Source organism: Mobula hypostoma, chromosome 20 (assembly GCF_963921235.1).
Source record: "Mobula hypostoma chromosome 20, sMobHyp1.1, whole genome shotgun sequence".
NCBI classification, from domain to species: domain Eukaryota; kingdom Metazoa; phylum Chordata; class Chondrichthyes; order Myliobatiformes; family Myliobatidae; genus Mobula; species Mobula hypostoma.
The window spans coordinates 15,190,284-15,204,207 of NC_086116.1; the positions used below are offsets into that span (position 1 = coordinate 15,190,284).

Consider the following 13,924-nt stretch of genomic DNA (forward strand, 5'->3'; position numbering starts at 1 on the left):
ACATTATAGCCATTAGTGAAACTTGGCTGCAGGAGGAGCAGGACTGGCAGCTTAATGTTCCAGAGTTCTGGTGTTTCAGGTGTGATAGAGGCAGAGGAATGAAGGGTGGGGGGGTGGGTGGCATTGCTAGTCAGGGAAAATGTTATAGCAGTGCTCAGGCAGGACAGGTTAGAGGGCTTGTCTACCGAGGCCATATGGGTGGATCTGAGAAACAGGAAAGGTATGACCACATTAATGGGGTTGTGTTATAGACCACCCAATAGTCGGCGAAAATTGGAGGAGCAAATCTGCAGAGAGACAGCAGACAACTGCAGGAAACATAAAGTTGTGATAGTGGGGGATTTTAATTTTCCACATATTGATTGGGATTCCCATACTGTTAAAGGTCTAGACGGGTTAGAGTTAGTAAAATGTGTTCAGGAAAGTTTTCTAAATCAATATATAGAGGTACCAACTAGAGAGGATGCAATATTAAATCTCCTATTAGGAAACGAGTTAGGACGGGTGACGGAAGTGTGTGTAGGGGAACACTTTGGTTCCAGTGATCATAACATCATTAGTTTCAACTTGATCATAGATAAAGAGATATCTGGTCCTTGGATTGAGGTTCTAAACTGGAAAATGGCCAAATTTGAAGAAATGAGAAAAGATCTAAAAAGCGTGGATTGGGGCAGGTTGTTCTCTGGCAAGGATGTGATTGGTAAGTAGGAGGCCTTCAAAGGAGAAATTTTGAGAGTGCAGAGTTTGTATGTTCCTGTCAGGATTAAAGACAAAGTGAATAAGAATAAGGAACACACATCAAAGTTGCTGGTGAACGCAGCAGGCCAGGCAGCATCTATAGGAAGCATCTATCAGTCCTGACGAAGGGTCTCGGCCTGAAACGTCGACTGCGCCTCTTCCTATAGATGCTGCCTGACCTGCTGCGTTCACCAGCAACTTTGATGTGTGTTGCTTGAATTTCCAGCATCTGCAGAATTCCTGTTGTTTAAGAATAAGGAACCTTGGTTCTCAAGGGATATCTGTTAAAGAAGAAGAGAGAGAGATGTATGACATGTATAGGAAGCAGGGAGCAAATAAGGTGCTTGAGGAATATAAAAAGTGCAAAAAATACTTAGGAAAGAAATCGGGAGGGCTAAAAGAAGACATGAAGTTGCTTTGGCAGTCAAGGTGAAGGATAATCCAAAGAGCTTCTACAGGTATATTAAGAGCAAAAGGACAGTAAGGGATAAAATTGGTCCTCTTGAAGATCAGAGTGGTCGGCTATGTATGGAACCAAAAGAAATGGGGGAGATCTTAAATGGTTTTTTTGCGTCTGTATTTACTAAGGAAACTGGCATGGAGTCAATGGAAATAAAGCAAACAAGTAGTGAGGTTATGGAAGCTATACAGATTGAGGAGGAAGAGGTGCTTGCTATCTTGAGGCAAATCAGAGTAGATAAACCCTCAGGACCTGACAGGATATTCCCTCGGACCTTGAAGGAGACTCGTGTTGAAGTTGCAGGGGCCCTGGCAGATATATTTAAAATGTCGGTATCTACGGGTGAGGTGCCGGAGGATTGGAGGATAGCTCATGTTGTTCCATTATTTAAAAAAGGCTCTAAAAGTAATCTGGGAAATTATAGGCCGGTAAATTATTGGAAGGAGTACTGAGAGATAGGATCTACAAGTATTTGGATAGACAGGGACTTATTAGGGAGAGTCAACAGGGCGTTGTGCATGGTAGGTCATGTTTAACCAATCTATTTGAGTTTAACCAATCTATTAGAGTTTTTCGAGGAGGTTACCAGGAAAGTGGATGAAGGGAAGGCAGTGGATGTTGTCTACATGGACTTCAGTAAGGCCTTTGACAAGGTCGCGCATGGGAGGTTAGTTAGGAAGATTGAGTTGCTAGGTATACATGGAGAGGTAGTAAATTGGATTAGACATTGGCTCAATGGAAGAAGACAGAGAGTGGTAGTGGAGGATTGCTTCTCTGAGTGCAGGCCTGTGACTAGTGGTGTGCCACAGGGATCAGTGCTGGGTCCATCGTTATTTGTCATCTATATCAATGATCTGGATGATAATGTGGTAAATTGGATCAGCAAATTTGCTGATGACACAAAGATTGGAGGTGTAGTGGACAGTGAGGAAGGTTTTCAAAGCTTGCAGAGGGATTTGGACCAGCTGGAAAAATGGCAGATGGAGTTTAAAACAGACAAGTGTGAGGTATTGCACTTTGGAAGGACAAACCAAGGTAGAACATACAAGGTAAATGGTAGGGCACTGAGGAGTGCAGTGCAACAGAGGGATCTGGGAATACAGATACAAAATTCCCTAAAAGTGGCGTCACAGGTAGATAGGGTCGTAAAGAGAGCTTTTGGTACATTGGCCTTTATAAATCAAAGTATTGAGTATAAGAGTTGGAATGTTATGGTGAGGTTGTATAATGCATTGGTGAGGCCGAATTTGGAGTATTGTGTGCAGTTTTGGTCACCAAATTACAGGAAGGATATTAATAAAGTTGAAAGAATGCAGAGAAGGTTTACAAGGATGTTGCCGGGACTTGAGAAACTGAGTTACAGAGAAAGGTTGAATAGGTTAGGACTTTATTCCCTGGAGAGTAGAAGAATGAGGGGAGATTTGATAGAGGTATATAAAATTATGATGGGTATAGATAGAGTGAATGCAAGCAGGCTTTTTCCACTGAGGCTAGGGGAGGAAAAAAACCAGAGGACATGGGTGAAGGGGGAAAAGTTTAAGGGGAACATTAGGGGGGCCTTCTTCACACAGAGTGGTGGGAGTGTGGAATGAGCTGCCAGATGAAGTGGTAAATGTGGGCTCACTTTTAACATTTAAGTAAAACTTGGACTGGTACATGGATGAGAGGTGTACGGAGGGGTATGGTCCAGGTGCAGGTCAGTGAGACTAGGCAGAAAAATGGTTCGGCACAGCCAAGAAGGGCCAAAAGGCCTGTTTCTGTGCTGTAATGTTCTATGGTTCTATGTTTCTAACCTGTGTAGTATGTTCAGACATTGCTTGTCAAAACTGGATCTCTGTGTTTGCGTTGGTAAGTACCCCTGCTCAGCCCCTTTCCCTCTGTTTTGCAGTCAAATTAAGGCTTTGTTTTGGGATTGGGTAAAGATAAGCAAAGTTTAGGGTGTTATTGGTGATTCTGTAGATTGTCCAAAGCATTTTTTTTGGTTTGGTTCTCTTTGCTCAAAGTAGGTAGAAAATATTCTGTGTATAACATAAATAAATTTGCAATATTGACAGATTTCTTATTTGCATTATAAACTGTAAGTAGTTTGTCTCACAGTTTCCTAATCATTACTTATTGTGGGGAAATATTCCAAAGAAGTCCGTAATTCTACAATTGCCTGCTTTTTGCTCTAAATTATCTTGAGTTTGCACTTCAGCTTCGAGCTATTAAAATAGTCTTGGCTTTATAAATTTTAATACAGTGATTTTAAGTTTAATTTCCTCAGTCTGTCATATTTTGCCTGATATAAACTGCCATTTGACCTCATCTGCCTGTAAAATTGCCTTAGTTTTTAATATGCAGGAACCAAGTGAGGTTAAAAGGAAGCTGTAATTTTACCTAATCCTCAAGATTTAGTTTTATGTAACAGGACTAAAGATTTGAACCAATTTAGATGTCTTGCATGCCAATAAACATTAAATTTGTCCACTGCTGATCCTTGGTGTAACATTGATCAGCATCATTTTAAGATGTTAGCTCCTTTCTCTTGATCTGCATATCTGGGTCAATCGGTTTCTTCTTCATCAGAATATGCAGTCTTTTGCACCTTTGAGTAATTGTTTATTATTTAACCTTGCTTCCATTTTTACAGCAGGATTACTTTTGTTATTGTTAGTTCCAATTTCTGTTCTTAGTTTGGTTTATTGATGTGTGAAAAATAAATTACTTAAAGAAAATTTGGTTCCCTGTTTTACATGTGTACTTGCTCTTTTTATAGGTTAATTATTATGCTTCTTGTAAGACTGTCATTGTTTCAAATGTGGTAAATAGAACAGATTATTATTCCTTTTGATCAGAGCTTACACTGAGCCCTATTTGCAAAGCAGACTTGATCGTGTGTAAGGTTTGGTGATCGATGATTGGAGTTGTGGATAGTGTAGGAGACTGACAAAGAATACATCAGGATATATGTCAGTTGCAGATATGGAATATTGCATACAGTTCTGGATTGCTCCATTATTGGGAGGATATTGAGGTTTTGAAAAGGGTGCAGAAAAGGTTTCTCAGGATGTTGCCTGGATTAGAGGGCACGTGCTGTAACGAGAGGTTGAACAAACTTGGATTGTTTCTCATGAATGGCAGAAGCTGAGGGGAGATCTAATAGAGACTCTGAGAGGCATAGATAGAGTAGACAGACAGTATCTTTTTCCGAGCATTGAAATGTCTCAATTTCAGATGGTGTGCATTTAAGGTGAGAGGGTGTGAGGGACAAGTTTTTTTTACAGAGTGGAATGTGCTGGCTGGGGAGGTAGTAGAGGCAGATACAGTAGGGACTTTTAGGAGATGTTTAGATAGGCACATGAATGTGAGGGAAATAGAAGGGTAGTGCCATTGTGTGGGCAGAAGGGATTAATTGAGTTGGCCATTTGATTACTAAATTAATTCGCTCGGCACTACACTGAGCCGAAGGGCCTTTTCCTGTGCAGTACTATTCTATGTTGTATTTGCCAATGTGTTATGATCCTTGTTTCTAATTTCTCTTGAACATAATCCATACACGAGGAATACATGTCAAAGATAACCCGTTTTAAAACAATTCCACTAAAGGATAATTACTTATTCAATTTATCCATTAAGTTCAAATGAATTTTAATGTGTAGTAATGAAACTTGCACACAGGTTTGTAGGTTGTATGCCAAGTGCTTCAAAATAGCGTATGTAAGAAATTGGCTGCTCCTATAAGATGTGGTTTTGAGTTTAAGAACTACATTTTGATTACAAATAGAGCAAAGGTGATGCTTCTGTGTATTTGAGATGATGGGAAAATAAAGGAATTTCAATATACTATTAAAAACAGAAGTTTATTCCTTGCTTAAGGTTTTTTTGTGGAAGGTATAAAGGAGGCTATAATCTCAGATTCAACATTCTGATTCTTGTTTTTATAGTGTTATGGTTTGCAAACAGCAACCCAACTAGCGATGGACAATACTGCAATGAAGACTAGTGGAAAAACCTTGTATGGTGAGTTGTGTATGATGTTTTATTTTACACATGTAGTTTTATATAGTGTGCATTGTCAGTGTATTGTTTTTCCTTGTTTTTATCTGTTGTTCTGGCACTTCCTCGTTTCCTTTTATAATTTAATTTGAATATTCATGTACAAATGTGTTTTGGATTTTGTGTTAGTAAAGTAGAAGGAAATCGAAGGTGAGTCTAGGAGACTACTGGCTTGAGATATTTAGCTTTTCAACGTTTTTTGCGTGCCAAGTCATTGAAGTTTTCAGCTGATCATGTCTGACTGACGGAAAATAGATGAGACCAGAGAGAATGGGTAAGTCTGCTATGTGTTACGATAACATATTTGATAGGAAGAACAGGGAAAAAATAGCATGGAGTTTGAGGAAGAGATATATTAAATTGTGTAAATTCTTTATCAAATCAGGTATATACAGTAAAGGGAGAAAGAAATACTGGATTGGGAGAGAATTTAGAAGAAATTCAACAATAGAACTAAAAAAAATTAAGTCTCAATTAATTTTCAGTGCCCACAAAGTTGATTGTAGTAATTAACCAATACTTGCCATGGCTTTTAAGGGTAAATGCAGGAGTTTGGTACCATTCAATGTATTTTCACAGCGAAGCACTGTAGATGGTGTTGCCAACCCATTAGTTGAGTGCCACAATATAGGCATCGATTTTCGGTTTTCTGCATTTAATTATACATATATGTCAGAGCCAAGGAAGAATGAAATCATTGAGGCGGGTGTAGAGGGCGAGCAAGTGTTCAGCACTATCTACCACCCTCTTGCTCACTGCTACCAGGGAAGCTGTCTGCATGTGGTGGTCTCTCATTGGCTGCTTCTGAGGGAAGGTCCTAGCGTTTGAATGATATCTGTCTATCTGTCTCTCTCCCTCTCTCTCCTGTGGGCAGATGATGCCGTAGCAAGGTTTAATTGATGCAGGTTGTAGATTTGGACTTTTAGGTTTATGATGTGTTCTAGTTCTGGTCACTGTTTGTTTTTGTTACTACTTTTGGGTGATTTTCGACTCTGGACAGCCTGCAGATAATGAATGCTGAGTTGAACTGTACTGAGATAGGTCTTTCGATTTTATGTTTTTATATTCTGTGTTTTCACTTTTTTTTGCCATTTGTGTGATTTGTTTCTTTTGCATGGGCTGGGCGGGGTTGTAGTTTGGGGGTTGGTTGCATGGTTGTTTTTGTTTCTTGACTGTGGGGAAATCGAATTTCAGAGTTGAATACTGCATACATATTTTGATAAATGTCCTTTAAACTTTGATATATGACTCAACAGAAGGTAGAATAGAAATTGCATGTAAATTGCTATAAATACATTTGTTCTTGTTATTTGTATGGCAGTAAGATCTGGAGCAACATTTGTTACTCATTCTGTACAATTTGCTAATTATGCAGGAAATAGTTTTGAAATGGAACATTATTTTGTAGATTAAAATTTCTGAAGTAAATTATTTTTGGTTCATTCAAATGTATACTTTATAGAATTGTACAAAGCTTGTGAATCACATTACTTAAGTAATTATACGAACATCCAGTTCAATTGTATCTGCAACTATGGTAACTGAAGGATACAGAAGTTAATTGAATTAATAAGTTTTTGTGTTTGGTCTCTTACCCTGGCACATATGGAGGTGGGTCTGAATAACTCATTGCAAAGCTTTGGGCATTGTAGTTGTGGAGTTGCATTTTATTCCTTAATGCTATACTGTACCCTTGTATCTTAAATTATTTCTATCCTGTCTGTTTTATGAAAGCTAAGGGTTGCAGATAAATTTTTAAGTGCTAAATGTTACTACTGCAGTTGTACAAGGCCTTGGTGAGACCACACCTGGAGTATTATGTGCAGTTTTGGTCCCCTAATCTGAGGAAAGACGTTCTTGCCATAGAGGGAGTACAAAGAAGGTTCACCAGATTGATTCATGGGATGGAAGGACTTTCATATGATGAAAGACTGGATCGGCTAGGCTTATACTCGTTGGAATTTAGAAGATTGGTGGGGGGGATCTTATTGAAATGTATAAAATCCTAAAGGGATTGGACAGGCTAGATGCAGGAAGATTGTTCCCGATGTTGGGGAAGTCCAGAACGAAGGGTCACAGTTTGAGGATAAAGGGGAAGCCTTTTAGGACCGAGATGAGGAAAAACTTCTTCACACAGAGAGTGGTGAATCTGTGGAATTCTCTGCCACAGGAAACAGTTGAGGCCAGCTCATTGGCTGTATTTAAGAGGGAGTTAGATATGGCCCTTGTGGCTAAAGGGATCAGGGGGTATGGAGAGAAGGCAGGTACAGGGTTCTGAGTTGGATGATCAGCCATGATCATACTGAATGGCGGTGCAGGCTCGAAGGGCCGAATGGCCTACTCCTGCACCCATTTTCTATGTTTCTATAAAGACATTGTACTAATTGAAACCCCTTTTTACTGGGCATCTCTAGAGATGTGGCTGGTCAGTCTCTTGCTAACAGCCACCGGACTCAGCTGTGAGAAAACTACTTTTCTCAGACTCCGTCTGTCTAGTGTTGATGGGTTCTGCGAAACCTGTGAGGGTGGGAAGTCTTGCTCACCTGAATCCTGATTTGTGTGAATGATGTGTAACTTGCTGCTTCCATGCAATCACCTGTCAGCAAGAAATAACAGATTGTACACTACATACAATTTTAAAGAACGTATATTTAAAATTGTTAACTTAACCAAACAGTTATTAAAGAAAAGAAAGGGAAAAAAAACAATAGGTTCCATCCCATAATTCAAATGTGCACACAAGTTGGAGCTCATCTTGAAGTTGTCTTTAAATTGCGAGCTGGACCCTTGATCTGCCTGAAAGCACACACCACCTTCCAAATGTTTGTCGAAATCCATTTCGAACGAATGGGCTCTCCCACAGGAGTATTCTCCTTCCTCCTTTAAGACATTCATTTGCAGAAAGCACCTTGTGCAACATGGACGGCATCCTCAGCCATCTTCCCTCCTGTCTTCTCCCAGCTCCTGCCATAAAGACCTCGGCCCACATCAGTGTCCATTGCAAAAACCTCTCTGCCCAGTGTTCTCTAGAACCTTCTCCCAAATCCACCATCCTGATTGGCTGACACAACAAAGCCCCTTATCTTAGCTCAAACCTAAACAGGCTGAAAGCAGAACAGCCTGCTGTTACAGAACTGCTAAAACTTACAGCATAGCAGTAAACATCTTAACCAGGGTGTTACATAATATTTTTGTGATCTTAGAATTATCCTGTAGATGTTTCTGTGAATTCTGCATAATAAAAATTAAACTAGTGCAAAATTTGCTTCAAATATTAAGGCAAGTTCAATGAACACTAATATTTTTCAATTCTAATGAACTTGTTGGTTGAAGCTTTGGAGTAGGTGGACATCACAAACTGAACACTATATTTTGGACCTTGCATTAATCTGGAGCAGTTATTTGCTGTCTGACACATTGACGCAGAACATTATCCAATGCCTTTTTTTTGCTTAAAATATCAGAAGTTTCTGCAGTTGAGCCAGAATGAGATGAGAAGAGCGAAAGAACATGGAATTGTCATGCCATTTACATAGAAGAGGCAATTCAGGTCATTGAATCCATGCCTGCTGTTGATAAAGCAAACAAATTCCATTCCGTAACCTTTCCCAGTTGCCTGCAATTTTTCCCCAGATTAGCAAAGCAATTCCTTTTTGGAAGTCCTTTTAGATTGTTTCCACCACCCTAACAGGCTAAGAGTTCAGTAATCTAACCGTTCTGTGAATATATGTAAAATACAAAAAACTTCCTTCATGTGGAAAGTTAATTAGGTACTAAATTATGACCTAGGCTATATACATACTAGACCGGATAAATCCATAACCGAAGCTTTTTCTCTTCGTTTTGACCTTCCGTCCACACTGAAACGCCGTTTCCCCCCCTCCCCCGAAAATGGAGATTTTCTAAAACACCCTCCAGTGTGTGTAAATTTGAAAATGCTGATTGTGCAGAGCAGTGTGGACAGGGTAAACGGATATTTTTAAAAACGCTGTCATGACGTGCCGGAACATATGGCGGCAGCACGGCATTTCATTATTTTCTTGAACGCAACCCCCCCACACGACCTAACAATTTCAGAACAGATGGCAATGAGACTGAAGCCAGAAGAGTTAGAAATGTACTCACCAAATACTTTGACCCATAGCTTACCGAATAAATAAGTATACTCACTTTGCCCTATTTTCTGTCCTTGCTTGTATGAAGGTGGTTTACCTATTTATGCAAGTACTTCTCTGACAACAGATGTGTAACAGCCTAATGTAACATTGTATGGGAATACAAGATAACGCTGATGCAGACATGTTTTATACATTTAACAAGGTGCTTTATTAATGCAACAGAGTTGGTTAGTTTTCAATGTTCGTTGTCAGCCGGGTCATACTGTCCGTGAACTCCCTGTCGGTTGCCTCCATACACTACAGTATTCGTTTTTTTTAGTTTTAAGTCCTCCTGCATGAGAACCAACAGCAATTCCTTTTAAGTTTTTCTAGTCTGTAACTGGACAAACGCGCACCAAGTATACCGTTTCCTCTTTGCTTGTTTTCTGTGTGTCCTGCGCATGCCCAGTAGGAGGAGATTCACCAAAATATCCGTTCTAATGTGGATGGAGATATTTTTAAAAATGCCTGGTGTGGATGCCTATCGCTTTTACGCGAATCCGGCGTTTTCAAAATTATCCGGTCCAGTGTGGATATAGCTTAAGGTTATGGAGATGACAGGAGAATCAGTGAGAAGTGATAAGCATGTGAGACGGAATAAGTTCCAAGGAAATGGGAAGTGGAAAGGGACTGTTGGTATTGACTCGATGACCCAAATAGTCTACGTTGTAAGGAAGTATGAGAAACATGTTTGTTATATCTTAACTCCATGACTTTAAATGTGTGTCCTATTCCTCGGCCCATCTGTTGTTGCTCATGACTTCTTTCCTTTTCTCTTTTTCAAACCTATCATATCTTTCTTAATCTCTATTGAATCTCTTAATGTTTTCTGTAAGAACAAGCAGCTCATTTTCTTTTCATGTTAAACCTTTTGGTTAAAAATCCTGATCCCTGACACTATTCTGGTAAATCTTTGCTACACCCTCAGTTCTTCACATCCTTTCTAATGCATGTTGAGCAGAGCTGAATGCTTTACCACCTGGAGCTAACCAGTTCAATATACCTTCACTGTTTTTTTTTGACAGTTTGCATCACTTTACAGAACTAAGGATTCGATTTGCTTCCTATCTCTCAAGAGTTTGCATACATGTACACTTGTTCTATATCTTGCATCCTTTAGTCTGTCTTGTCTTTGCTGTTTCCGCCAAAATGTACCATTTCATATCTCTCTAAATGTCGTGTGCCACGTTCATCTATTCAGACAGCTGATCTGTATTCTCTGGCAGTCTATTACAGTCTTCCTTGCTGTTAACCATATCTCCAGGCATAATGTCACCAACAGGTGACCCAAACCCAAGTTTTCACATTGTTATTTAAAAAAGAAAAATATGACCCTGAAACAAACCACTGGGGAACACCGCTATCTCAGGTAAGAAATGCTTTGAGGTACAGAAAAGAACGCAATCATGACAGAGAGACTGATATAAAATTATATTTTTAGATTTGTAAATTTTATTCATTCCACTCTTCTACCTCTTCTTTAGTGACAGGCAGCACAGCCTTGAATGTTTATTTCTGTTCTTTAGAAATTTAAAAAGGTATTTTGTGATTATGAATAAAAGGAATCGTCATAGTTTACAAATTCTTAGGATTTTCATATCCAAGAATTATCGAGGTAAGTACCAAAATTAACACTCCGATCACTTCTGTTTTTCAAAGATGTCCATTTATATGTTAGATGCAGAGTTCTGTTGTATTAGCAGACAGTGATTTTAATACTCCATATAGCAAAACAAGTTTTCACAGTGGTATGTTCTGCCTGAGTGAAGTGCTCACCATTTACGCAATTCTCTTTTTATGCTGAATAGCTACCTTGCAGTAAGGTAACTACTTACTATTAGCTGCAGGTATTAATTATAAAGGTTATCACACAAATCACCGGAGACAGATTAATTATTTTGGAAATTTAAAATAGCTGTTTACAGCTCTCTTTCCCTCCCCCACATCCAATCCTTAACATAATCAACCCTAGAGTGTCTTGCATTTTGAATATATTTAGGCACTGTTTGAATGGAGCTTGTACTCATAGGTCTTAAAAATTAAGAATTTAAATTGTGTATTCCTGATTGGTGTTACAGTGGGATTTGCAGTCAGGGTATTTGATTTGTTGTCCATGGAATACATAACCTATACCAGGAGTTTAATCTGTGTAAAAATTTTTAAAATGATGTAATTGCAGATTTTTCACTCATCCTTTGTTAATTGATGGAAGCATCCTGAATTCTTCCACTAAGTTGCACATCAATTTTCTGTTATACTGCCTACTCCTCATAATGAAGAGCAAGCATTAACGCAAATGTGCCTATTATGAATGTTGAAGGCTGTAACTAATCTTAGCTAAGGTCATGGAGGTTGTTTATCTACATAGGAGGGAAAAGGCTGTTCAAGTATCATAGCAGCAAATGTATCTGTTAATATTTACCACAGGAAACAATTACATAGCAAATAGCTGATTTTTTTCTAAAGTTTGATTGATATTTTTAAGAAACAATACAAGATTTACATTTTGTGATCAAACTAGTTGTTTAAGGAATACTAAGTCTTGAGGGTTTGCTTCTGGTTTCCTTAGAGCTATAAATGTTGTTTAATGAAGTATTACAAAGGTAGTTGCAAATAATAGACAAGTCATTGTCTGGGATACATGGAAAATGCTAATTTTTGTGTAATAGGGCCTGCTGCAGTAAAGATAATCTGGACAGTAAGAAGCAAACTCCACAACAGGTCTGGAAGGACTCAGTTCATTGATTGGGCGAGGGTTGTAAGGTGGCACATTCTAGTTGACGTTGTTTCCATGCTTGTTGATCTAGGGACCAGTGCTGGAGATGTAAGTGTGTATTGTTAAGTCAGAGAGTGATACAGTACAGAAACAGGTCTTGTGGCCTATTGAGTCTCTGCTGGTGATCAACCACCTGTACAAACTCATGGTATGCTAATTCCAAGTTTTATTCTCCTTACATTTGGACCAGCTCTAACAGGATTCTACCTGCATATTGGTGGCAGTTTATAGTGGCTAATTGATCTACTAAACCACACATCCTTTGGGATTTAGAAGGAAATTGGAGCACCACCAGTTGGAGATGGGGAAGGGGAGAGCCCATGTGATCACAGGGAGAGCAAGAAAATTCCTCATGGACAGCACCTAAGATCAGGATTGAACCTGGGTTTCTGTCACTGAGAGGCAGTGGCTCTATTAGTTGTGTCACTATGCTGTTAATACAGTATCTGTTTTAGTAGTTGGAAGTATGCTGCTGCTGTGGTGGCTGACCGGTGACTGATGGGCAGTAACCGGTGGAATTATGATTTAACCAGGCAATAATTACTTTGGACAAATGAGAAGGGTTCATGAAATTAGTGGAAAAGTTGGAAATAAAAGTCCATTAATTTACATACAACTTATTGTTGAGTTCCTTCAGTGTAGAAGAGGTAACATATGAGTGGATTTATACTGAAATATAGTGAAAGGCTTGTCCTTGCATACTGTTCATGCAGATCAAATCATTACATAGTGCACTGAGGGGAAGCAAGATAAAACAATAACAGAATGCAGAATAAAGTGCAATGATGAGAGGAAGCGCAGTGAGGTAAACAATATAGTGCAAGATCCTAACGAGATACATTAGATTGTGAGGTCAAAAGTTTATCGTATCAACTGAAGGAATTATTGAATAGTCTTACAACACTGGTATAGCAACCTTTCTTACAGCTGGTGATATGTGCTTTCACACTTTTGAGTCTTCTGAAGAAGGGAAAAGAGACAGCGTTCGGGGTGGGTGGGACTTTGTCTTTACCTCCTGCTGCCTCAGCAAAGCAGCCAACATAATCAAAGTCCATGGAGGAGCAGATAGTTTCTATGATGTGCTGAGCTGTGTCCACAATGCTCTGCAGGATTTTTTTGTGGTTACTTGCAGAGTACTTGCCAACGTATTACCAAGCCATTATCCATCATATAAAATGCTTTTTATGGTACATTGATGAAAATTAGTAATTAATGTTATAGCTTTGAAGTAAATTTCTTCCTATATTTTGTTATTAAGGAGAAGTATGTTTAAAACTTATTTACTTGAAAGGTAAGTAAACAATATTAGAGACAAAGTCAAGAGCTCATTGGTAGTAGGTAAATTATTGGAAGGAGTACCGAGAGATAGGATCTACAAGTATTTGGATAGACAGGGACTTATTAGGGAGAGTCAACATGGCTTTGTGCGTGGTAGGTCATGTTTAACCAATCTGTTAGAGTTTTTCAAGGAGGTTACCAGGAAAGTAGATGAAGGGAAGGCAGTGGATGTTGTCTACATGGACTTCAGTAAGGCCTTTGACAAGGTCGCGCATGGGAGGTTAGTTAGGAAGATTGAGTTGCTAGGTATACATGGAGAGGTAGTAAATTGGATTAGACATTGGCTCAATGGAAGAAGCCAGAGAGCGGTAGTGGAGGATTGCTTTTCTGAGTGCAGGCCTGTGACTAGTGGTGTGCCACAGGAATCAGTGCTGGGTCCATCGTTATTTGTCATCTATATCAATAATCTGGATGATA

At 39.1% G+C, this 13,924-nt stretch overlaps 1 protein-coding gene across 6 annotated transcripts in view; it reads left to right on the forward strand.

Moving 5' to 3' along the window:
* Nucleotides 1-13,924, forward strand: part of eps8a (EGFR pathway substrate 8a, signaling adaptor) — a 226,022-nt gene that overhangs the window by 124,545 nt on the left and 87,553 nt on the right. For all 6 annotated transcript variants that reach the window (XM_063072453.1, XM_063072450.1, XM_063072452.1 and 3 more), the window contains one exon: nt 5,125-5,200. In XM_063072453.1, the coding sequence (XP_062928523.1) occupies nt 5,158-5,200 (43 nt within the window). In that variant the 5' untranslated portion in view covers nt 5,125-5,157. Of the gene's footprint in view, nt 1-5,124; nt 5,201-13,924 lie in introns of those variants that run through there.